Source organism: Taudactylus pleione, unplaced genomic scaffold (genome assembly GCF_031769625.1).
Source record: "Taudactylus pleione unplaced genomic scaffold, aTauple2 ptg000205l, whole genome shotgun sequence".
Taxonomy (NCBI): domain Eukaryota; kingdom Metazoa; phylum Chordata; class Amphibia; order Anura; family Myobatrachidae; genus Taudactylus; species Taudactylus pleione.
The window spans coordinates 7,056,849-7,084,152 of NW_028284607.1; the positions used below are offsets into that span (position 1 = coordinate 7,056,849).

General features: G+C 45.5%; 1 protein-coding gene and 1 pseudogene across 2 annotated transcripts in view; both read right to left on the reverse strand.

Moving 5' to 3' along the window:
• LIMK2 (LIM domain kinase 2) overlaps window positions 1–27,304 on the reverse strand; it is a 55,086-nt gene that overhangs the window by 11,693 nt on the left and 16,089 nt on the right. For both annotated transcript variants that reach the window (XM_088477915.1, XM_088477916.1), the window contains exons 3-9: window positions 20,362–20,458; window positions 18,364–18,473; window positions 10,247–10,411; window positions 3,860–3,950; window positions 3,566–3,729; window positions 3,000–3,174; window positions 2,832–2,918 (exon numbers count right to left, since the gene is read on the reverse strand). In XM_088477915.1, coding sequence (XP_088334041.1) covers window positions 2,832–2,918; window positions 3,000–3,174; window positions 3,566–3,729; window positions 3,860–3,950; window positions 10,247–10,411; window positions 18,364–18,473; window positions 20,362–20,458 — 889 coding nt within the window. The remainder of the gene's footprint in view (window positions 1–2,831; window positions 2,919–2,999; window positions 3,175–3,565; window positions 3,730–3,859; window positions 3,951–10,246; window positions 10,412–18,363; window positions 18,474–20,361; window positions 20,459–27,304) is intronic.
• On the reverse strand, window positions 13,775–13,893 carry LOC148518018 (5S ribosomal RNA; annotated as a pseudogene).

Here is a 27,304-nt window from a genome sequence, read left to right on the forward strand (position 1 = left end):
CTCTACCCCTGAGTTTAGAACTCTTTGACCGTATAAAAGGGACAAAGATTTTTTTCCAAACTAGATCTTTGCGTGGCCTACAATCTAATCAGGATCCAGGCAGGGGATGAGTGGAAGACCGCATTCAACACCAGTTATGGTCATGCCTTTTGGATGAAGTAATGCTGCAGCTGTTTTCCAAAAGTACATGAATAACATTTTTCGAGAACTGTCATACAAGTACTGTATGTGGTGGTATATCTAGATTATATTTTCCGAAATATAGTAAGCCATCACTAGCATGTATGTGAGCTGCTGTCTCGACTCCGGGATAACCATCTCTTTTGCAAATTAGAGAAATGCTCCTTCAAGCAAAGGAAGCTGATATTCCTGGGATACATCATTTCGGGTTCTAGCCTCCAGATGGACCCGAAGAAGCTTTCTGCCATTGTCAATTGGCCTTGTCCAGTAAGGTTGAAGGTGATGCAACATTTTCTGGGCTTCTGTAAGTTTTACTGGCAGTTCATCAGCAACTATTTTTCTGTTGCAGCTCCCATCGCCTCTCTCACCCAAAAGAGTCAGGATACTTGGATATGGCCTTCAGGGGTGGAAGAAGCATTCCCTCAATTAAAGCAGTGTTTTATCTCAGCGCCCATTCTTAAGCTGGGTATCGACTATACAATGTTCTGTCAGATATCTGTCCATTCTGGCTGGTTGGAACGAAAACCTCGTAATGTATGGGAGCAAATGACAATCGTCCATTTGCTCACAAAAACTGGAAAATAGCCAAAAATGGTTGTTCAGACAAATTGGTTAAAACACACAAATGTAACCAATTTGAACAATTTTTTTTTGTCCTTTTTTCAGTGTTTAAAACCATATGATCGACGGTCATTTGATCCCATACATTACCAGGTTTTCATTCCAACCAGCCAGATTGGACAGATATATGACAGAAAATTGTATAGTGGATGCCCATCTTAAGACTAACTGTGACCAGACTTTCTTTTTGGAAGTAGATGCCTCTACAGTTGGGGTTGGTGCGGTGCGGTGCTCTCGCAAAAAGACAAAGAAGGAAAGTGGTACTCTTGTGGCTTCTTTTCTCTAAAATTTTCAGCTCCAGAGAGGAATTATACCGTCGGGAATAAGGAACTGTTGTCCATCAAATTGGCTCTGCAAGAATGGCGTTACCGGCTTGAAAGGGCAAAATTCCGTGACTGTTTTTACTGGACCACAAGAATCTAATGTACCTCAAGACAGCTCACTGCTTGAACTAATCAGTTCAGATGGTCACTATTTTTCGAACGCATTAATTTGGTGATCACCTAACGCCCGGATAGCAAAAACACCAGAGCCGACGCCTTGTCCTGGACATTCTGTTCCATCAAGAATAAGGTTCGTGAAGATAAATCTATTCTGGACCCTACCTGTTTTACAGCAGTAACCAACAAAGTCAAAATACCTCTAGTGAAGACATTTGTAGCCCCTAAACTCTGTGAGAAGTTACTTCACAGGTCATGCGGGAGTTAAGAGAACCCTGGAGTTAATCCTCAGGAATGATTGGTGGTCTACTGTCTGTAAAGGACTTTGTGGCAGCCTGTACTACGTTTGCTCAACACAAAGTCCCATCCCACCCGCGGGAAGTCTATATCCACTATCAGTAGCTGATCATCCTTGGTCCCATATCTCCATGGACTTAGTCACAGATTTACCATGCTTCCAAGGCTTCAATACCACCTGGGTTGTGGTGGACAGATTTCCAAAGGGGGTCATTTTGTCCCATTAAAAGGCCTACCCTCAGCTCTGAAGCTGGCTGAAGTATTTATAAACATTTAGGCTGCACGGGGTCCCCAAGGACATACACTTGGATTGTGGTGTACAATTTACATCCTGGTTCTGGAGGTCACGATGTAAATGCTTTGGAGTTAAATTGAGTTTCTCATCAGCCTATCACCCCCAAAGCATTGGAAAGACGGAGCAAGTAAACCAGGATCTGGAGAAGTTTATCCAGTTATATGTTTCAGCTAATCAGGATGATTGGGTATCCTTGTTGGCAGGGGCAGAATTTGCCCACAATAATCTGTTTCTCGAGTCATCGGGTCACTTTCCTTTCTTCATTCAGTACGGCCTGCATCCTGTGTTACTAGCTATTCGGTCGGTTTCACTTCCAGTTGTGCAGGGTACAGTGAATTGTTTCCTCAATATTTGGAGAGACTTAAAGAGGAATTTGTGCAAGGCTTCTTCTAGGTGCAAACTATTTGCGGATAGGAAGACGGGTTCTTTATTAAATTCTGGTGACAGAGTCTGGTTGTCAACCAAACATCTGCGACTGAAGGTGCCCACAAAGTTTGCTCCCAGGTTCAAATAGACCTTTTCAGATTCAACAGCTGGTTGGCCTTTAAACTACTATTACTGAAAACATTGTGGTCCCCACTTTCTAGGGTGTGGGTGGGCAATAAGTGGCCCCCTAGCTGTTGTAGAACTACACATCCCAACATGCCCTGCCACAGTTTTGCCATTTGGCCATGCTAACAATGTTGCAATGCATGCTGGGCTTTATAGTTCAACAACAGCTGGATTGCCACTTATTGCCCACCCCTGCTCTAGGGTCTTGCCTCCCTGGATAGGCCCTGAGTGAAGGTCAACCAACCAATCAGGTGTCGCCACCTTCAGTTATAAACCTCACTCTGACATATTATGAATATATTTTGCTGACTGCAGCCCTCCAAGTTACTGAAGAACTCTATAGCAGCTCTATCAAAACACATTGTTTTTTGCTTGTTTCAAGCAAATCTGCAAAAGAAACTGCAAAAAACCAAATAAAGTCATGTCATTTTCAAGATGCTACTTACCTCTGTCAGAAATGTTTTCTGCGTCTGCTCATCAAACTGAATTAACTCTTTCATGACCATTACTTTCCCCGTGTCTCTGTGTGTGACCTGTAAGCACAAAGGTTTTAGTGTATGGCAAAATTGATAGTAGGCTGCTAAAAGGGAGTAACTTATCTAGAAAAACCACACCTTGATGGCTCTTCCAAAAAAGCCCTTCCCCAGCTCTTCACCGTGAAGTAGTTCACACGGGCGGAAGATCTGCTGGGCACCACCTGCTGCACAGCGGAGAGACTCTGAGCGTGATACTGAGTGAGGGTCTTTGGGAGAACAGGGTCCAGGGGAACGGCTGTTACTGTTACTGCGTCTGAATGAGGAGTTGAACATAACAGAGAATAAGACAAAGTAGGCGAGCTAGAACTATAGCAAGGGCACTGTAAAAGACGGCTGTAATACTGTGAAACAATGCTGGTGTCCAAAAAACACATAGAAGACAAATGATACTCAGTGGTGAGAAGGCTTAATATGGAGTATGATAATCAAACAGGAGTAACACTTAAAGGAAAACTATGAGTGACACGACAGCAGGCAGCAGTACAATATGGGCAGTACTAAAAGGAATGGTATTCTGTACCAAGGAGAAGAGGGAAGGATAAAGGTTTTCAGTAGCACAGACAGCAATTTAGAGAAAAGTTGGTAATATGAGCAGAGCTGAAGTAAGGACATAAAGCAATTAAAAAGTGTAAGTAAAATCTGACCGAATGGAGCTACGCCTGGTATTGCTGTCGGAGATGCCCTTTCCCTGACATGGGTTCAGGGAAGGAGATTTCAGGGGAGCTCTATTCGCAGGGGGGGTCAGAGGGGGGTTGTGCTCTACCAGAAGCTGCAGGGTCCGGTCTGTGCAGCAAAGCAAATTATCAGCCTGAGGGAAGGGAATAATGAGCAAAAGCATATTACCAAAAACAAAAGTACAAATGAGATATTATTGGCCAAGCCATCTAAAAACACATTCATCTGCTCCCCACTCTTAAAAGGACATGGTAACTTCTGACCTCATTAGGAGGCATTGTAATGACAGGAGAGCCATTAATTTCCAAAATACGATCTCCTGGGTACAGCAAGTTCTGAGCCTCAGGTGTCACCCTGTAAAGAAATCAAATAAAAATTTAAGTTATGGTAGATTTACCTTGATAACTTCATTTCTTCGAGGTCCATAGGGTCTACAGGGATACTATGGAGATAATGTGGTTGGAGAGATCCAGGCACCAAACAGTTAAAGCTTCAGCTTCCAGGATGCCTAAGGTCCTCCTCCATATATACCCCGCCCCTAGCCACAGGCTTTTGTTAACAAGCCTCAAGGCAGGAGAAGGAAAGAGGAGAAGGAAAGAGGAGAAGGAAGAACAATCGTACATCAGAAACACTCTCATACAAGAAGAGAGAATCCATGACCGAAAGAAAAGAAAAAAAAAAAATACCCATGCAGCCAGGTGCGTCAGGGTGGGTGTCCTGTGGACCTCCAAGAAAAGGAGTTATCAAGGCAAGTCTACCATAACTTTTCTTCTTCAGGGTCCATAGGGATCCACAGGGATACCATGGGGATGTCCTAAAGCAGCTCCCCTAGGGTGGGGGGATGCTCCTGAGCAAAAAGGAGAACTCGTCAACCAAAAGGAAGCATCCTGAGAGGCAAAAGTAGAAAAGTATGGACAGAAGACCACGTGGCTGCCTTACACAGCTGTTCAGCGGAAGCACCACGACTAAACACTCACGCTGGCCCTACAGACAGAGTAGAATGTGCTGTCACTGTGCTTGGGACAGGGAGATCAGCCTGTGTGTACACCTGAGATAGTCATGCGTAGCCATCTCACCAGAGTCTGCTTATTAGCTGGCCATCCTCGTTTGTGAAAACCATACAATACAAATAGAGCATCTGATTTTCTAACAGAGTTTGTGCGCTCCACATAGATACCGAAAGCACAAACTACATCCAGGGAGGCTCCACCTACAGAAAGATCTGGAGCATGAAAAGCTGGAACTACAGTATCTTCATTCACATGAAAATGGGACACTACCTTAGGAATGTAACCCTCCCTTGTACGAAGAACAGCTCTATCCTGGTAATAAAAATCAAAAATTGGGAGAGACAAGATACCGCTGCCAAATCAGAGACTCTGCGAGCAGAAGAGATAGCGAGGAGAAGAAAGTGCCTTCGCTGTCAACCATTTCAAGTCTACAGAGTCCAGAGGTTCCAATGGGGGAACTTGTAGCCCCTTAAAGAACCAAAGACAAATCCCACGGTGCTACTGGTGGAACAAATGGAGGCTGAACTAGCAGAATTCCTAGAATTATTTTTCAACAATCTGGTAATGAGGCCATCTTCCTCTGGAACCAGACTGCTAGTGCAGAAACCTGCACTCTCAAAGTGGTCAGGCGGAGACCATGGTCTAATCCTGCCTGGAGAAAAGCCAGTACCCTGGAAATCCTAAACACCTTAGGATCATACTTTCTGTGGGAACACCATTGACCAAAAGAATGCCAAACCCTGTAACAGATGCGGGCAGTGGCACGCTTTCATTCCCTAAGCATTGTTTGAATTACAGAACTGGAATAACCTTTTGCTCTAAAGATGGAAGATTCAAGAGCCACGCTGTCAAAGCCAGACGAGGTAAGTCTGGATGCCAGCAGGGACCCTGCGTTAACAGATCCTGCCATAGAGGAAGAGGATACGGACTGTCTATGGATAGATTCTGTATGTTGGTGAATCAATGACGTCTGGACCAAGCCTGAGCCACCAGTATTACTGTTCAGCCTTCCTGCTTAAATTTTCTGAGCACTCTTGGGAGGAGGGAAACTGGAGGAAAGAGATACGCCAGCTTGAAGTCCCATCTTACTGCCAGTGCGTCCGCAAAGGCTGCTGATGGGTCTTTGGACCTGCACCCGTACCTGGGGACCTTGTAGTTGTGACGTGATGCCATGAGATGCATTTCTGGTAGATCCCATTTGTTTACCAGGAGCTGAAACACTTACAAAAGGAGAGACCACTCTCCGGCGTGTATGTCCTGGTGATTTAGGAAGTCTGCTTCCCAATTGAGTACTCCTGGTATGAATATTGCCGAGATGGCCAGAAGATGACGTTCTGCCTAAATCAGAACCTGTGTCACCTCTTTCATGGCTGCATAGCTTCCTGATGGTTGAGCCACTGTAGTCGCGTTGTCGGATTGGATCTGGACCGGCCTGCCCTGGAGCAGATCCTGTGCCATGATAAGTGCTTTGTATACTGCTCACAGTTCCAGAATGTTTATTGGCAGATGACTTTCTTGATTTGTCCATTCCATCTTCCCTGAAAGATGTGATGACCTGTCACTGCCCCCCATCCGCGAAGACTGGTGTCCATAGTGAGAAGCACCCAATTTGGAATCCAGAATGGGCACCCTTTGTTCAGATGGTCCTTTTTCAGCCACCACAAGAGGAGGGAGTGACGATCCTCTGGAGTGAGAAGGATCCTCTGGGACCTTTCCTTTCCACCTGGAGATAATCAATTTTTGCAGAGGCCTGGAATGGAACTGAGCATACCCCACCATGTCGAAGGTGGATGCCATTGATCCCAAGACCTGCATCGCTAATAAAATGGATACCCTTCTCTTGCATATTCACAATGATAGAGGCGCAATCTTGTCCTCTGGCAGAAACACCCTTTGTACCCGAGAATCCAGAAGAGCTCCCAGATGTACCATCTGCTGTGTTGGATTAAGAAATTTTTGTAGACAGGCTATGGTCAGCTGAAAATGTTTTTTTAAAACAACCGCCAATATCAGAAGGTTGTCCATATATGGCAGTATTCTGACTCCCTGATGCCTGAGATAGGCCGTCATGACTGCCATTATTTTGGTAAATACCTGGGGAGCCATAGATAGACCAAAAGGGTAGTGCCTGAAATTAGTAATGTTGTTGAAGGACAGCAAACAGTACAAATTGTTGGTGGGATGGTATAATAGAAACATGCAGATACGCATCCCGATTGTCCAGGGAAACCATATAATCCCCAGGCTCCATTGCCAAAATAATCGAGTGGATAGTTTCCATATGAAACTTGGGTACATGGATAAACCTGTTGAGGGTTTTTAGATTTAGAATAGGGCGATGAGCCTCATTCGGTTTCTGAACCAATAATAGATTGGAACAACCACTCCTTCCTTGTTACGACAGAGGAACCAGGATTATTACCCTGCCTGCAGCAGGGAGTAAATGGCCTCCTGAATGGCCAAGGCCTTGACCGCATCTGATGGAGGATCTGTGCAAAAAAAAAAAAAAAAAAAAAAAACTTCTTTGGAGGATGCCTCCTGAAAGTGAGGGCATACCCCTGAGAGAGACCACTCTCGGACCCTGGCATCTGTTGTTTGATGCCAGTAATCCTCAAACGGAAGAAGTCGGCCTCCCACCCTGGGATCCCCCATTAGGAAACCCGTCCCATCAGGCCAAGGCATTTTGTCATCCGATTTAGAAGCTGGACGCCTTGCCAGCCCAGACGACTTAGGTTTGTCACCTTGTTGTCCTGCAAAAACTAGACGCTTAGAGGAAGACTGATCCCTTGCTCGTCCCTGAGGACGGAAGGACCAAAAAGAAACCTGCCTACATTTTATTGTAGCCGTAGATGGCAGACCTGCTGACTTTGAAGCTGCCATAGTAGCTATTATCTTATCTAACTCTGCTCCAAAAAGTACATTCCATAGAAAGGTCAGCTTTCCAGGATCTTAAACCAAATGGCCCTGCGAGCCACTATTGAAGCTGCTGATGCCTTAAGCTGACCACAGACATAGCGATCTGCACACGATGAGCCGACTGGTATAATTTCCCTTGAAACTCTCCCCAGCAGTTCTGCACACGATCTCCACATGATCTGCACACGATTTGGTGTCCAATCTTCAAACGATCTCTCCTGCATCCAGAGACTTTCACAGTGCATTGTGTCCTAGATTGTCAGATCTGCCCTACTGCATGGCATATCTGACGATGCGATGTGCGACCAGCGGGGACGCGCATCGCATCGTGAGTGGGGACTCACGATTTACTCTCAATTTGGCCATATTTTACATGATCTGTCGTTCCAATGTGTCGGGTAAAATATCGCTGTGTGTGTGTGGCCAGCTTCAGAAACTAAAATTCCAGCATCTACTGCAGCTCCTCCCACATAGGAAGCCACTTCTCGTATGTGAGAGATATACATCATCTGTTTTCTGGTAGCATCTGATAGAGAAACTTCCAATGCCCCATCCAATCTTCAAAAGCCTTGGCTACCCAGGCTCCAGCCATAGCTGGATGAGTAACAGCTCCAGACGAATATTGTTTAAAGACATGCTTCAATTTTTCTATCTGTGGAATCCTTCAGAGAAGATACTGATGGAATAGGCAATGTAGCATTTCTGATTAAGTCCGTCACATGAGCATCCACCGTAGGAGGTACCTCCCGCTTAGTACATACAGAAGCTGGGAAAAGATACAACAAGGTTATTATTTTATTCACATAAAACCATTTGTCCGGGTTACTCAATGCCTCTTCCATCAGCTCAGTGAGCTGCTCAGATATAGGAAACTCCATTTTGGCCACTTTCCGGTGGTGTTTTAACACTGGAGCCTTCTAACTATGAGTTGGTTCATCATCCTGAATATGTAGGACCGATTTAAGCGCCCTCAGCAAAGAAAGAACATCCACTGTGGACAAATGGTCCTCCTCCCCCAAGCTAGACCCTGGAGTAGAACCCTGCGCATCATCTGATTCCTCTGATGATGCGTCTGAAACCATATGCTGAGCAGACCGATAAAAAGTATTAGGCTCCTTAGTAACTACCGGTCTACTTTCAACATTTGATGGTGCCATACTCTCACTAGAATGGCCATAAACATCCTTCCAGGAAGGATGCATAGAATGTGCAAACATGGCATGCTGTGGACACCCGCGTCCAAGGAGGCAGTGTGGGAGAAGCCATACGATCCACAAACTGCTTCATTACCTGGGACAAAGAGAACACCCAAGATGGCTCTTGTACAGGGACAGGTAAACTGGACTGGTGATGGTGAGGTGGCTCTTTATAACAGACACACAAACCATCCTTTACTTCCTAAGGGAACAAACTGGCCATACAGGACTTGCATGAAACAAGCACAAGGGCTTCCTCGTCCTGTTTCACTTTATCATTTGACATGTTCAAGATAAAGGCAATACATGCAATGCTATGTGACCACCTTCACAAATACTTAGTGAATGTGAAGTAGCCAAAAACAATGATAGTTATAATTGACAGACAGAAATTAAAGACAGCAGCTAGCAAACAGTCACATACAATGCATATGTAATATAAGTACAATAAACTATAAATCAACTACACAAACCAAGGAATGGTAGGATATAGAGTACTATATACACACCTTATCCAAGGGTGAGGTATACAGAGAGACTGACCCAAACTTTCCTGAGACCAACAGCTACAGCAGCGCACCAATAGTGGATCGTGAGCATCTCGTATACACGTGGATAGGCGGAACAACTCAGACGCACAAAAACTTTTGATGGTTCTGCGTATGAGTCGGGGGAGCGCAAGAAATCCCCTAAGCTGCATCAACCAGCCGGGTACGCTGGCCTCATGGCAGCTTAAGTGTCTGCTGCTGATCCCCGGCGTCAGACGATAAGGCCCGGTGGTCTAGTGAGGACACGGACACTCCGGTCCCTGACTACTGTAGCTTCCGGTGCATCTCTGGCACAAAGGTCTGCCGCGTGCGATTCCCCATAAGTGAGGAATCGCCCTACCTGACATCTCCGTGCGTCCGGTGCAGTCCGGGTCCCAGCATCGCTGCTAGCAAGCCCAGCCGTGACCCGCCGGAATCACCAGCCATTACTGGTGTTGCGGTCCGGCAGAGGTAGATGGAGTCGCAGCACGTGCGTCTTAATTCAAGTACTGCCAACCCAAAAACATATAAAATAAAACATAAAATAAAAGCTTAGGACTGCCTGAGCAGTCCCCTGTTATAAAGGTGGCTCAGGGTGGGGTATATATTGAGGAGGACCCAAGGCATCCTGCGAGCTGAAAGCTTTAACTGTTTGGTGCCTGGATCATTCCAACCACATTATCCCCATGGTATCCCTGTGGATACCTATGGACCCAGAAGAAGAATGATCAAATTTTTCTCAAATTATTTAGCATTTTTTTTTAAAGACTATATTTTTGTCGTCCAAACAAAAATCATAATTTCTGTGGACTATGCAAAGGTGATAATTATTCTATGTGTGATAGGAAATGAGTACCAGCTGTGAGCTGTGCTATTGATGAATTACATCTCTCGGCACCAATAGTGCAAACATTGCAAATCTTATGGGATAGTAAAAGATATCTTGTTGCACGAAAAAATAAAATAAAATAAAAAATTGCATAGGAGAAATCCAAACTCACTCTATGACTTGCATGTCCTCCACTGATACAGAGAAGCCCCTATTAACTCCTGCTTTAGGAGGCAGGCGTAGAAGAGTGAGCATGTGAGTATGTTGCTCTTGAGCAGACTCGTTGCAAAGATCCTCAAACTGCGGCCGCAGGAGAAGCAGCTTGTAACATGGACCACTATGAGGGAGAGTAATATGAAGAGTGTCAAAATCAAAAACATGTTTTAAAGAGCACATGTAAGTGGTTGTACATGTATAATCGGTCAAAGCATAGTTCTATTCCACTGCGGACGTGATCTGCAATGCTTTGTACAGCAGTTGCTTACAGAACTTAGTTTTTACATAATGACCTATGTAAATAATATATTTAGCATTTTCAGACCTAAAGTGTAAATTACATTCCAAGTTTATGATAGTTTTAGACAGTGCTCATGGAGTAACAAAGAGAGAATACATTACTGGTCCAAAGTTTTAGAACACCCCCATTTTTCCAGTTTTTATTTAAATGTATGCAGTCTTCATGTCTCGATGAATTAATAGTTATTTATTTCGGTTTTTCTTTACAAGTGGGAACAAAAATCTTAATAAATCAAGAGTAATAACAGACAGACTGTTAAAACAGGTATAAAACAAAAACACAAATCAAAAAAAAGAAAAAAATAAGAGTTATGGTATAACATACCTTTGTTAACTCTTTCTTCAAGGTCCATGGGGTCCACAGCCATTACGTTGGGTATGAATCCCGGTCACCAAACAGTTAACACAAACAAGATCTCTGCTCCCAGGATGCACCGGGGTTCCTCCTCATATACCCCACCCCCTGCCTCAGGTAGCCAGTTCGTTACCAAGCTCAAGCAGGCGGAGACAAACAAAGGGTAAGAAAGAAGAAACCCATAACTCATGAGTCCAGACTCTCAAGAGGAGAAACTACGGAAAAACCTCCCCCAGAACTACAGGTGCGTCTGGGTGGGTGTCCTGTGGATCCCATGGACCTCGAAGAAACAGTTAACAAAAGGTATGTTATACCATAACTCTTATTTTCTTCTTCGGGGTCCATGGGGTCCACAGCCATTACATTGGGGATATCCCAAAGTACTAACCCTACGGGCGGGGACGCTCCTGGCTCTCGGAAGAGAGGAGAATCTTACGCCCGAAGGAGGCATCCTGAGAGGCAAAAATGTCAAAGGCATAACAATTGACAAAGGTGTGGACGGAAGACCATGTGGCTGCCCTGCAGAACTATTCAGCAGAGGCACCCCAGCAAGCCGCCCACGAAGGCCCCACTGACCGTGTGGATGTACCTTTACTGAGTCTGGCAACACCAGACTAGTCTGTGTGTATATGAGAAATCGCCATATAAATTCATCTGACCAGCGTCAGCTTATCGGCTGGCCAGCCTTATGACTGTCATACAGTACAAAAGTGAAACCAACTTCCTCATGCTGTTGGCGCGATCCACATAATTATGTAGCGCACGGCCAACATCCAAGGAAGCCTCACCTACCGAGACTTGTAGTCTGAAAGCTGGGACCACAATCTCTACATTCATATAGAACCAGAATACCCCTCTTGGAAGGTATTCCACCCTAGTATGAAGTACCGCTCTCTCCCGATGACTTATAAAACAGGGAAGCGGGAAGAAGTGCTGTTAGATCAGAGACCCTCCAGTCTGACAAAAAGAACATACTTGAGAAAACCTAACCCCCTAGGGCCACATTTTCTCAGTTCATCCCGGAGAACATACAACATTTTTAATAACTGCAGCCAGAAGAAAGTTTCTTGTTCTCTAAACTACAGAACATCCTTTCACAAGGAGGAGGTCTTGAAGAACCATGCCGTCCAAGATGGACGAGTCAGGTCTAGATACAGGAAGGGATCCTGTATTAACAGGTCCGACCTTAGCAGAAGAGGCCACAGAGTCTCTATGGAGTGACTCTGCAGGTTGGCGAACCAGCAGGGCCTGGGTCAAGCAGGGGCCATCAGTATTACTGTTGCATGTTCCCGTTAACCCTTAGAGGGAGAGATAGCGGGTGAAGCAAATACGCTAGTTTGAAGTTCTACTCCACTGCCAGAGCATCCACAAACACTGTGCCCCTACCTGGGGACCCTGTGCTTGTGACTCAAGGCCATGAGGTCTACTCTGGAAGACCCATCCATCCACAAGGCTCTGAAATACCTGTGGATGAAGAGCCCACACTCTCTGGCGCGTATCCTGCTGGCCTAGGAAGTCTACTTCCAAAATAAGGACTCCTCGTATGAGCACAACCAATCTCCCTGGAAAATTACATTCTGCCCCCTGATAGATGAGGCCAGTCTACTGCGGTTGTGTTGATAAATTGCACCTAGACCGGCCTGCCCCTTTGGTATTTCCTGAGCTAGAAAAGCGCTCCTGAATACTGCCCTTAGTTCCAGGACGTTTTACGGAGAGACTGCTTTCCGTTGTCCTCCATTTTCCTTGAAACGTGTGTCGACCTGTCACTGCTCCCCACCCACGGAGGCTGGTATCATCCAGGTCCAGAACAGGCAACCCTTGTTGCGACAAATGTCTTTAATGGATAGTCGCTCTTCTGGCGAGAGACAGATAGTCTGTACCTTTATTTGGAACCCCGGCCGTACCCTGGCCAGGCAAATAACAGCTCCTGACAGAGAAAGACTGCGCAGAAAAACGGCTTCAAATCTCTTATCAGTGGAACATTTACAGGCGAATGCCAATGGTACTGGAAAGGGATATAAGGCTTCAACCTTCTGGTAATATGGATTTCTCTACCCGGAGAAACTCCATACTACGTTCCCTACCACTCCTGGAATCTCCGGTGGTCTCCCATCCCAGTACTAACTGGGCTCAATGCTGCCTAGCTATCAAGATCCAACAATCTTGGGCATGTCCAGTATGGTCTGGCTGTAGTCAGATTTGGAAGGCTTTCCCAACTTTCTGGCATTAGAACACTGGAGCCTCTCCTTATACCGGCTCCACAAGCATAGCTTTGACCCCTCTGATCAGGGAGGAGACGTACTGTTGGAAGACGGTCTTCCTCTCTTGAGAGTGACTCCTGGGAGGAGACCTGTGTCCCCCCCTAAACACCAGATGATGTACCAGAATTTGAGGGCTGGACGGAGCGTGAGACCGACCGCCTTCTGATTCTTTTGGCTGTACTAGCCTAGTTGCTTGCCATAACTGCTGGAAAGCTGCTAAGGACGAAGTCACCTTTGACCCGAGTGAGCACACATGTCCCTCCAGGGCAGAAGCCTAGGAAGCCCAGCTAAGGCTAATGAAGATACCTTAATATCATGGTTGGCGCAGTAGTCGCCAATCTGTCCACAACCTGCGCTATGATCTGGTAGATTTGACTACTGTGGTGACTCTTTAGCACAGTGACCACCACAACCCATTTACATTAAGTACAGTGAGGTCACCCCCATTGCCCCTCTCTGTGGCCTGGCCCGCGTAAGGGGCCGACGCCATCTGGTCTTTGGCTGCAAAGACCTAGCAGCCTGTAGTAATTGTTGAACGGCTACTAAAGATGATGCCTGCCTCAACCACTGCCTACAGCACCTGGTATTCCCAGGTGGTCTCCCATCCAAGTACTAACCAGGACCAACATGGCATAGCTTCCAAAGTCAGATGAGATTGGACGTGTCCAGTGTGGTATGGCTGTAGGTGAAATGTCCATTCATGATGGAAATAGAGGGCATAACCATAGGGGCTGCTGCTCCAGGTCACACATGCCACCAACTCTGGGGCCCCAGCCATCTGTCTTACATTTTCATTGGACATACAAGGTTTATCCAATGTCTAGCATTAATGTGACCATCATTTTACATCCAATGTACCCACGTATCTTTGTAGCGGGTTACATGAGGAGAAACAGCAGTGATAGACTTACGTTGACAAGGCAGCATAATACAGCAGATTCCATAAGTCACATGTAATGCACATGATACATAAATTATATATATATATATCACATACACACACACACACATAGATACACGCATATCCACTGTTCATACACAACAAAAAACATTTTTTGGCCAACTACGAACAGCCGACAAGGCTAAGTAGGAAATCAAGCTTTGTATAACCTAGCCATCCACAGAGAGGCACCCAGTAAGATGAACCAAATCTCCTGAGAACATTTGCAAGTAACCCACAACAAGCGTCGGTTTACAGAAAACCTACATGTGAAGCACTCTCTAACCCCTAACCACAGTTTAGGGGTTTCAGGAAAGTAAAATTTTGAACAGTAGCACATTCATGTCTAACTGAGCAGTTTTGCAAAATCCACCTGTAGATTTGCATCAATCAGTACTGAATCAAAGCAACAAAAGATGGTAGGATTCCAATGTTATGCACTTTCCTGGGAACAAGGCATACTCAGGGATAGCCAACTTCCCCCGCCAACAACCCCCCCCCCCCCCCAATCAGTACTCAACTCAGCTGAGTCTTCCCAATTAGGAGAGAGGGGGGGATGGGCAACCCAGCCCTACCAGTATATATGAATTACAATTTAGCCCATATAGCCTACAGCTGGGGCCAATGTAATGTGCTCATCTTCACACTTAGAGGGGAATTCAATATGAAACGTAAACTTCGCTGTCGAAGTTTACGTTTCATATCGGAGATTTTACCTGCGTTAAAGTATCGGGCGCGCGCCCGCTTATACCCGTATTCAATATGAAATTAACGAAAACGGGAGCCTGCGAAGTTGGATTTGCGTAAAGTTACGAATTTTTCCTTAAAATAATTGTAGGACCCCCCTAAAGTTGTAAAAACATGGGGGATCACTATGGGTACCCCCGTTTTAACCTTTAAATGAAAGTCGGGGATTTAAATCGCCGCAGCAGGTGTTTTTTCCCGACATTGAAGTGATGCAGAAAAGCACTTAGGTTATTTTTTTCTTTTTTTTAAGTGGTCCCATCAAATTTGGGGTACATGAAAATGGGTACTAGCATATTTTTAAGTCCCTAAAGTAAGTTTTTAAAAATTCTGCATTTGTGCACCTGCCGCTATAAATCTATTCTAGAAAACACCTGCCGCATACTTGCAGAATAGCCCTGAACCTATTTCCCTATTGTTAAATTTTTCCCATTTTTTTTTCACCCCATTTTTTTAATCAATTTTTTGGGGTGTCCCTATTTTTTTAAAAAAAACTTTTTTTGACACAGTTCTTTTTTAAATGTAATTCCCAGGGGTGCAGGCTATTTTTTTTTTAAGCCTGCACCCCTAAACCCCAATCCTGCACTTTTTTTCGACACCTATTCAATGGTGAAAAGTTATCCCAGTTTCTTATCAAAGACTTTACGAACCTGCGATAAGTCTTTGAAATTGAATACGGTGTAAAACTAAAACCTGCGATAATGACGTCATAAGTGCGATATTAACGCAAAAACGATGTTTTCGCTCCCATATTGAATACCCCTAATAGTCTTTTCAGAAACAAAGGCAGCATAACTCAGCAAAACTTAAAGCATTTAAGCAGTATATTTGCCATAGGCTCTTAATCAAAAAGCACACCAGCTTAGTAGGATATTTGAGCCTGTTCAACCTGCCACTAAGCAAGGTACTTTGGTCCATAATCTGGGAAAAGGAAACCCAAGGGAGTGCCTATCCAGATGCTGGGAGGTTTGTCTACTTAACACAGTAACCACATAATACAGGTTGTATGAGATCCTGTGGGGAAAACCCCCCAGCACAGGGACCTTAGCCGCCTGTCCTTCAGACATAATAATGACAAGTTCTGAGTACACATGAGATTTTGTTTCACCTTGACTACCCACACACCAGTAGGAAAGGATTAAGGGAAAAGACAGTGATAATTTACAGGAGTCACAGTTCTTTTTACATAAGAAACAGTATCCATAAAACAACAATCATATGTCATGCATAAACACTCTGCGAGTCATATGCATATAAGCTCTCACTACCACCATCAGCTTAGGCTTAGTAGGATAGAGCCCTGTAAACACCTGAACCAGCAGTAGGAAAGTTATACAGGGAGACTGCCCATCGTCCTGCAAGAGCAGCATTCAGAGAGCAACTGACACACTCTGGCTGCCCTATGGAGGCTGGGAGTGGCAACCCACCATCACTGCGCCAGAGGACTGAACTAGCGTGTGGATTGGGGGAGGGGCCACCGGGGAAGCGCACCTCCCCTATGCTGCTTGGACCCCTTATCGCGGCGGTCTAGTGTAGGAAACAAGTTGTATGCGTCCCGACTGCAGCTTAACCTGTAGGAAAAGGTTAAGGGGAAAGACAGTGACAGTATACAGGAATTACAGTTCTTTTACAGAAGAAACAGTATCCACAAAACAACAATCACATGTCATGCATAAATACTCTGCGAGCCATATGCATATAAGCTCTCACTACCACAATTAGCCTAAGCTTAGGTAGGATAGAGCCCTGTAAAAACCTAGACCAGCAGTAGGCAAGGTATACAGGGAGACTGCCCAACGTCCTCTCTTGTAGGAGCAGCGTTCAGAGAGCAACCAACATGCACTCTGGCTGCCCTATTTGGAGGCTGGGAGTAGCAATCCACAATCACTGCGCCAGAGCACTGAACTAGCATGTGGATTGGGGGAGGGGCCGCCGGGGAAGCATACCTCCCCTATGCTGCGTGGACCTGCCCGGTAAACTGACCTGTCCGCCGCCACAAGCCCCGGCTGGTCAGGAACATCAAATCCCGGCGGTCTAGGCTAGGAGAACAAGCCATATGCCTCCTGACTGCAGCACGCCTCCAGCCAGTCTCACCGCCGGAGGCTGGACCGCCACGTGGTTCCGGCGTCAGCGGCCGCCGCGACCACCTGCTTACTTGCCATCCCCTTGATCCGGTTGCGGTCCAGGGCCAGAAAGCCCCTGCCGAATCCCCTGCCAAGGCTAGCGGTGCGGCGCCGGAGGAGGTAGTTGCAGCTCGTGGCCGGTGCGCCTCCAGCTCCAGCAGTCCCACTGTATGTGGTGAACACACCAAACAGGAAGAACTGGCTACCTGAGGCAGGGGGTGGGGTATATGAGGAGGAACCCCGATGCATCCTGGGAGCAGAGAGCTCGTTTGTGTTAACTGTTTGGTGACCGGGATTCATACCCAACGTAATGGCTGTGGACCCCATGGACCCCGAAGAAGAAAGAAATCATAGATTCAATTTTATTAAATAAAATTAACCTAATTCTTGACTCATCAAATCAGCCACCTTTTGCCAATATATAACCGCTGAACAAACTTGCTACAAAAGAAATCAAATTTTGTTCTGAAAGTTCTTCCCAACAGAGGTGAGCACAAATGTGTTGCACTTGTATGTTGATTTACTTTCACCCTTCTGTCCAGTTCATCCCAAAGCAGCTGGATGGTGTGTACTGTAAAGTTGCATACACACAAAGATTTTCTGTCCAACCATCCAACTAGTTGATTGGTTGGAATGAGAATCTGGTAAGGAATGAAAGCAAATGACAATCAGCAATTTGCTCCCAAACGCCGGAAAATGGCCAAAAACTGTTGTTTGAACAAATTGTTTAGATCAAACAGTTAACAAACTTGTCTGACGACCATTTTCATCTGTTTTCTGGCATTTAGGAGCAAATTGTTGATCATCAGTTACTCCCATACATTACCAGATTTTCATTCCATTGGACCCTTGACCAACTAGGTGTAGACCAGAGGGTGTTGCATGTTCTTGCAAAATGCTGTGGTATCCCTTTTGGTTCAGGGTGCCAGTTACTGATTCGGGATCCAGCAAGAGAGCCTCAGGCTATCACACTTCCTCCTCCATGATTGACAGTTGGTGTTAGAAGGGTTAATTTACTGCTGCTTGTAAAACCTGCTGCTTCCTGGGATATTTGAGCCCGAAATTTAAAAGGACAGTGTTTTACTAAGAAAAAGCTTTTCCATTTTAAATTTTGGGCCTTAACACACTATAAGAAGTTATTCACTGGGCTTGAAATGCTTAAAAAAAAAAAAAAAAATATGTAAAAATGGAGGGTATTCTGAAACTTTTGACTAGTTGGTTTCCACTATAGAGTTGGAATGTGAAATTTAAAGACTGTTTGATATATTTTTGTGGCCATCACAAAACTTTACTTTAGCAAAAGGTACATGTTTAGGAAGGTCTATGTACATTTCAGTACACGGTTCTCACCAGAATAGCGTTGTGCTCTTCACTAAACTGAACGACTCTCCCTCCTCGATTAAAGCTCTGCAGCCTGAGCATGAGAAACACTCCGGGTGGAACTTGTACCGGGAGACCACCTGAAAGACAGTACATATTAACAGGAGAGAAGACAATTTACGGCATAAATCAGTGAGCTATAGATTAGCCTGTATCATAGTGCCATATATGAATAGTAATATAACAAAGGCATATGTGCCTATGCACTTATACAGGATTCTGTCACTTATGTACTGTTGTGCCCGGAGAGATATTAAAACACATGGTAACAGACACATGGACACACAGGGGGAGATTCAAATGTTCTGCCAGCGGCTTTTTTTAAGACGCCCGACAGAGCAGTTCAATTGTTGCTGTCAGGGCGCGATAGGAGCCGGCATTTCTGCACGCACTCAGGAGGGTGCGAGCAGAAATGTGTCTGAAACACCCTGGTTAGGGCGCGCTAACCGCAGATAGCACGCCCTAACCAGAAATTAAGATGGGTTTAGCTGTTTTAGTCGGCGAAGAGGGCGATAATTAATGAGCGCCCAGGACAATTGAATATCAAACTGGGTGTTCATTAATTATCACGCCCCAAAAAAACATTTGAATCACCCCCATATACTCCTAAGCAGCAGCATTACAAGTGGGTTGTCAGGGGCAGGTGCGAATACCAAATAATGATGACTGTTACCAGCATTAGCAAATTGCTTGCAAGTTTCTTTCTTAGATGCTAAGGCTTATAATTATAAATGTGTATTTTAGATGTCTTTTTTTTAGAACGAGAGTAGATTCTTATGCAGTAGGCTGTTAAAGATTTATTGCTGCTTAATAGTGAATATGTAATTTTCAAGCAAAACAAATAGTTAAAAATATGGGTGTAGTTATGCGACATATGCCTTGCATAACATGGGCACATATGCAACTAGTGCCGACCTGCATGCATCTTGTGATAAATTCTAATTTTATACGCAGTGTTTATGAGCTTAAGTTGCACCCAATTTGCAAACGGGTTGGGTATGGGATGCTGGCGCTCGGTAACCCAGCGGTCAGAATCCTGATAGGGTTAGGTAGGATACAGACACCAGTAGGTCGAGAATCGGTATGAAATACAGATGGCTGAATAGCCATCTGTTCTTATACCGACGCTGGAAGCCCAAGGGTTCAATGTCCCCCCTAACCCTGCCTTGGTGGTGCCTAACCCTAAACTAAACTCCCAGGGTGGTGCCTAACCCTGAGACCTCCGGGGGTGCCTAACCCCTCCTCCCCGCACCCTGAACCTAACCCTCTGGGGGGGGGTCTAACCCCCAACTCCCCTTGGGGGTGCCTAACCCTAATACTCCTGAGGAGATACCTAACTCCAAGTCCCCCCAGGTGTGGAGAAACCCAAAAAGCCCCGTGGCTTGGTCCCGGGTTGGGATTCTACTGTCGGGATTATGACGTTAATGTCACCATATCCCGTAGGTCGGTATCCTAACCATCCCCATATTCCCTAACCTAACCCTCCCCGGTGCCTAAACCTAATCTCCCCCTCCCCGCATCCTAAGCCTAATCCGCTCCCATTAGTGTCTAAAAATAAAACTCCCCCTAACCCCGCTACTTAATTTTGGGATTCCGGCGGTCTGGATGCCGCCGCTGGGATTCTGACAGGTGTCGGGACTCCGGCACTGGCATTTTGAGCGCTGGGTTCCCCACAGTCTGGATTGTGACTGCATCACTTTGCAAACAACTTTACATTATGTCCTAAAAGTATTTCCCATCGAGCAACAAAATATATTTTATGAATGATGTCAGTAATACCATTTTTACTCCACCTACTGGTTGCTAAGGTTTATAGACCCCCTGAATATGGGTGAAATGAATCAGTAGTAAGTGGCATATTAGCACATACAGACCATGGAGAGACTACTGTTGGAGTTTTTATTATAATAAAACAACTACTAATTCAGGTGCACTTGAAAGGGGGGCAGAGCTGGCTGCAGGATTTACCATAGCTGGTCCCGTCAGACACAATTTGCAGCTCACACATTGTTCCGGTTCCAAAGTCCAGGGCTCCACAGGGGAGAGTACAGCTGAGTCAGACTTTCTATAGCAGAAATGAAGAAAAAAAATTTAAATAATATTGTTACAAAAAAAGCAGATATTAGTACTGCCAATGTTACGCGCATGAATCAATGGCCTAAAGCTGGGTACACACCATATGATGGCGTGATCCAGCGATTCGGCATGTAATGATACATCACGTGTGCCATACACACGACACAATCCGCCGGCAAGATGTATCGCTATATGCTGCATGTAACTACACCGCATCGTTCATTGCATCGTCCCATCTGCTATACAGGACAGCAGATGGGACGACTCAATGAATAACGGCCGGCAACATTGGATCGAGTGTGTACCCAGCTTTACACTCAATAGCACTTCTCTTGAAATTCACTTAGTAACATCATAAAATGTATTTTTAACAACAATATATACTCTATACTAGGGATGTGCAGGCTCGGTTCTACTCGGTTCCGTTCGGTTCTTTTTACCGGATCTTATTGGGTTTCAGCTGTCACGAGTTTTGGATAGCCAATAAGATTCGGTAAAAAGAACCGAACGGAACCGAGTAGAACCGAGCCTGCACATCCCTACAGTCTATACACAGTGCTCACGTTGGGGTCGATTCAATTGTTTCGAACTCCCATAGCTCCCATCTAAAGTGACGGGCGCTTTTCAATTGTTTGCTCGACCAGCCCCATGCTGGTGGCGTCAGACACAATTTTTCACATAAAATGCTGGGGATTAGCTGCGTACAGTGGCTTCTTCTATTCTAAGTGCAAGTTAAGGCACCCAAAAGCACTACCTTGGGCGGATTTCTGCTTGCATCTGAGGAGGGTGGCGAGCAGAAATCCGCGATAAATTCTTTTGGCCAACCATCATTTAACAGCTCTATTTGGGGCAATTCAATTGTTTTGGAAGCCCATAGCTTCAGTCTAAAGTGACCAAGAACTAATCAATTGATTCCGCCCAAAGTACAGCTTTTGTGTGCCAATTGCAGCATGATAGTACATAAAGACAATAGAACATCTAAAAATTCACCATGAATGCTCATTTGTACTGTTGGTATGAAACAGAAATCACTACTTATAATTAATAATAATAATTTTGTTTATATAGCGCTTTTCTCCTAAAGGACTCAAAGTGCTTTACATTTATAGTGCAAAATAATCTTAAACAAGGGACATTAGTGAAATGCTTGGGTGAATAGGTGAGTCTTGAGACTATTTTTGAAGGATTCTAGAGTGGAGGCCTCTCGAACTGTGAGGGAAGTGAGTTCCAAAAGGTTGGAGCCACAAAACTGAAAGCTTGACCCCCAGACGAATTCCGTGAGATTCTAGGTACTCTTAATAGTCCTTAGTCAATGGATCGCAGTAATTGAGAGGGACGGTAAGGATTCAGAAGCTGCTTCAGGTACCCTGGGCCATGGTCATTTAGGGCTTTGTAAATTAGCAAGCCAATCTTGAAAACAATTCGCCATCTGATAGGCTTGTAGCTCTGAATTTACTATTCATGCTCCATAACCATGAGGCCTTTCACTAATTCACTAACTTCTGCAGAGCTAAAATTCAGTTATTAGTTACAGGTCTAGAGGAAAAAGGGGGCTGGGTATCACAGATTTGAGAGCTTTCAATGTACAGAGACTTTGTTGGTTTTATGACTTCAGCAGGTTTCCAATCTGATTATTATATAGTAATGTTTGTTCTGCTCGGGTTGTGTATGCATAGTACTATACAACTGGAGAAGGATTGTAGTATACAGCCATGGCCAAAAGTTTTGAGAATGACAAGTATTGATTTTCACAAAGTTTGCTGCTTCAGTGTTTTTAGACCTTTGTCAGATGTTACCATGGTATACTGAAGTAAAATTACAAGCATTTCATAAGTGTCAAAGGCTTTTATTGACAATTACATTAAGTTTATGCAAAGAGTCAATATTTTGCAGTGTTGACCCTTCTTTTTCCAGACCTCTGCAATTCGCCCTGGCATGCTGTCATTCAAGTTCTGGGCCACATACTGACTGATGGCCGCCCATTCTTGCCTAATCAATGCTTGGAGTTTGTCACCCGCTTCTTGAGGATTGACCACAAGTTTTCAATGGGATTAAGGTCTGGGGAGTTTCCTGGCCATGGACCCTAAATTTCGATGTTTTGTTCCCAGAGCCACTTAGTTATCACTTTTGCCTTATGGCAAGGTGCTCCATCATGCTGTAAAAGGCATTGTATGTCACCAAACTGTTCTTGGATGGTTGGGAGAAGTTGCTCTTGGAGGATGATTTCGTGCCATTCTTTATTCATGGCTGTGTTCTTAGGCAAAATTGTGAGTGAGCCCACTCCCTTGGCTGAGAAGCAACCCCACACATGAATGTCTCAGGATGCTTTACTGTTGGTTACTCTTGCTTGTGGTAAATAGGAGAAAGACATTCAACAGCATTGTAATGATGCAGAAAGACAGTCCTGCATAATGTACCTTAGGAAGAATAATAAATGTTTTACTAAAACTTATTGTACCCATTGCTAAACTTATTGTACCACAGTTGAGACACCCAATTACTGGGTGATCCATTATCCGGCCAAACCATGAAGTGATGGTACTAGGGGCTGTTGAACAGACAGCTGCATGTTCATACATGTTGGTACAGTCTATAAATCAAATGCTTCCACAAGGGTAAATATTTTAAAGACTGAAGTGTAATGTGAGGAGGAAACATTTCTTAGAATACAATAAACTGTTCTAAGAAGCTGTAGACAGGTAAAAACTATTTGTTAAAGTAAAAATCCAGTATTTGACATCAATAAATGTCATAGGCGGAGTATTACGGAGCGGAACTGTATACGGTATACCTATAGATTTCAAACTGAACTAAATATCTCCACCACACTCTTTCACTCCTCTGCAGAAGGCTGCCATATTAGGATGGATGTTCTTCTGTAAATAAACAGGCAAACAGTGACTGATAACCTTGTAGACTTGCTATGTAGAAATGCATAGTGTGGTCCTGTGAATTCATAAACAAAGGCAGGGCTAGTGATGCCCCAGCAGCTCAAATGCTTATAGTTTTTGCTTTTCGCTCTTACCTATATCAGTTCTGACTCTGGTATTAAATATGGAGTCTTCTTATGTCTAATGAATGACTTACAGGGCGAAAATGCACCCTTTGCTGGCTCCACCCCGAGTAGTCCTTTACACATCTCTCTCCGTTATTTAAGGAAATGATTTAATTACATTCTACATGTTGTTTGGCATTACACTACGCATGCACACAGCCTCAACCGAAAATAAGTAATGTACCCTATTTTGTATACACATAGGGGTCTGTTCAGCAATAGTGACGATGTTGCCCAGAATATTATCGGGCAACATCGTCACGATTTTATTTCTATTATTGAAATTTATGTAAGCTATTCAGCATTATTTTGAGCATGGACAGTGGCTGCGGCAACACGCTGTCCCTGCAATGGTACAGAAGGCATTGTTATTGGTTTCTGCAAACAATACCTTCTGTTTCTGCGCATGCTCAGTCATGCGCAGAAGGGAGAGTCCCCGTCCCTGCCTTGAGGTGACCGCAGAGGGGTAAGTGCATCTCCAGCCTGTCTAAAGTGATTGACATGTGTACACAGACTTTATATAAGTCTGTATACATGTATATTTATGTGCTTTTATATTTATCATTTATATATAAATGTTAAAATAAGAGATATGGTAAGAACTTACCTTTGTTATTTCTACGAGGTCCATAGGGTTCCACAGGATACCTTGGGGTATAGGTGATGACGTCAGTCACAGGTACCACAGAGTTAATGTTTTCAAGCCTCCCAGGATGCACTGGGGTCCCCCTCCTATACCCCGCCCCCGAGCCAAGGCAAATCAGTTATGCAACAAGCCCCAGGTCGGAGGAGGAGAGGAAAGAGAGAGAATAAAGATCTGGAACACAAAAGAAAAACATTCTCACCAGAAGGAGACGGAAAAACCGGTGAACAGATAAAAGCCCATCTGCAGTACAGGTGCGACAGGGCGGGAGTCCTGTGGAACCCTATGGACCTCGTAGAAATAGAGATAACAAAGGTAAGTTCTTACCATCTCTCTTATTTTCTACTGCAGGTTCCATAGGGTATCCACAGGATACCTTGGGGAAGTCCCAAAGCAGTATCCTTTAAGAGTGGGGACGCTCCTGTGCTGTAAGGAGAATCCGCCACCCGAAGGAAGTATCCTGAGAGGCGTAGGTATCAAAAGCATAATACCGTATGAACGTATGGACAAATGACCACGTGGCTGCCTTGCAAAGCTGAACCGCTGAGGCGCCACGTCGAGCTGCCCTCGAAGGACCCACAGACCAAGTGGAATGAGCCCTGACCGAAGATGGAACGGGAAGACCTTCCTGAGCATAAGCTTCAGAAATAGCCAGGCGAATCCATCCTGCCAACGTTTGTTTAGTGGCAGGCCAACCCTTCTTCCAGAAGCCATAAAAGGACAAACAGCGAGTCCGACTTCTGAAAAGAAGCGGTGCGGTCAACAGAGATTTTTAAGGCCCGCACCACATCCAAGGTGGCCTCACCAACCAAAAGGTCCAGTAGTAAAGGCTGGTACAATAATTTCCTCGTTGATATGGAAACTAGATACCACCTTTGGGAGGAAACCAGGGCGAGTACGAAGCACCGCCCTTGTCCCTATAAAAAATGAGAAAGGGAGGTCGAGATGAAAGAGCCCCTAATTCTGAGACCCTTCTGGCTGAAGCAATGGCCAGAAGGAATACAGTCTTAGCCGTAAGCCATTTCAAATCCACTGAGCCCAGTGGTTCAAAAGGCGGTCCTTGGAGAGCCCTCAGGACCACAGCCAGATCCCAAGGAGCCACAGGTGGAACAAAGGGAGGCTGTGTACGGAGAACACCCTGCATAAAGGTGCCGACATCAGAAAGTGTAGCAATCCTACGCTGAAACCACACCGACAGAACAGAAACCTGCACTTTCAGAGAAGAAAGGGGAAGACCGTGATCCAAGCCCACCTGTAGGAAAGCAAACACTCGGGATATCCGGAACACCTTAGGATCATAGCCTCTAGGGCGGCACCACTCAAAAAAAATATGCCATACTCAATAGTAATTCTAGCCGATGTAGCCTTCCGAGTTCTTAGCATGGTCTTAACTACAGAGCTGGAAAAACCCCTGGATGATAAGAGGGCTGTCAATAGCCACGCCGTCAAAGACAGCCGACTGAGGTCCGGGTAAAGACAAGGACCCTGTGTCAACAGGTCCGGACGTAGAGGCAACCGCAGAGGAGCGTCCGAGAACCAGTGACGTCTGGGCCACTCTGGATCTTTCAACAAGAGCTTGCCGCTCTCCTGTTTGAATTTTCGGATCACCCGAGGAAGAAGGGAGAACGGAGGGTAGAGATACGCAAACTGGATGGTCCACCAGACTGACAGCGTGTCTACTAGAAATACCTCCGTGTCTCTTGTTCTTGACAAGTACACAGACAGTTTGTTGTTGTGTTGGGAGGCCATGAGGTCTATTTTCCGGAAGGCCCCACTTGTCCACCAGGAGTTGAAATACCTCCTGGTGAAGAGACCATTCTCCCGGATGTACGTCCTGCTGGCTGAGAAAGTCCGCTTCCCAGTTGAGGACTCCCGGGATGAACACAACTGAGATGTCAGGGAGATTGCCCTCTGCCCAAACTAGAATGCGGGACACCTCCGCCAGCGCTGCCCGACTTCTGGTTCCTCCTTGGCAGTTTATGTAAGCCACCGTGGTGGCGTTATCCGATTGGACCTGCACGGGTTTTCCTTGTAGGACCAGTCTTGCGTGATGGGAGAGCATTGAACACCGCGCGAAGCTCCAAGATGTTTATTGGAAGTTCCGCTTCTGCCGGAGTCCACCTGCCCTGGGACAAGTGTGGACCCGTGACCGCTCCCCAGCCTCTGAGGCTGGCGTCCGTTGTCAAAAGGACCCAGTTCTCCACCCAAAAGGGACGTCCTTTGTTCAGGGGAGTTGTTTGCAACCACCAGGCTAGTGACAGACGGACCTCCGGAGAAAGCACCATGGTCTGCGTCTTTATCCAGTGAGGCAACCCGTCCCATTTGGACAGGATCAATTGTTGCAGAGGTCTGGATTGAAACTGGGCATATTCCACCATGTCGAAGAGTGACACCATGGAGCCCAGTAACCTCATCGCCGAGTGAATAGACACTCGGCGGCACTGAAGACAACTCCGTACCTTCGTCTGCAATGCAGAGATCTTTACCTCCATCACAAAGTTCCTCTGCTGTTGCGAGTCCAACAAGGCCCCCAGATGGAGAATCCTCTGTGAGGGAACCAGGGTGGATTTCTTCCAGTTTATTAACCAGCCGTGATTCTGCAATACTGAGATTGTCAGCTGCAGATGAAGCTGGAGGATCTCTGGAGACCTTGCTAACAACAGAAGGTCATCCAGATAAGGTAATAAGCGGACTCTCTGCATCCTCAGGTGAGCCGCCATGACTGCCAGGACCTTGGTGAAAACCCGAGGCGCTGTTGCTAGACCAAAAGGCAGAGCCTGGAACTGATAATGTTTGTCGCGTATTGCAAACCTGAGGAATTGTTGATGCGTTAAGACATGCAGGTAAGCGTCCTGGATGTCCAACGACACCATGAAATCCCCAGGCTCCATCGCCAGTATGATGGAACGCAGGGTCTCCATCCTGAACCGAGGCACCCTCAAAGACTTGTTGAGGGATTTGAGGTTGAGAATAGGACGGTAAGACCCATTGGGTTTCTGCACCAGAAAGAGATTGGAATAGAAACCCATGTCCCTCTGGGATAACGGAACAGGCACTAACTCCAGCCTGGAGCATCGAGTGCAATACTTCCTGCAATTCCAGGGACTTGTTCTGATCTGATGGAAGGCCTGTTGTGA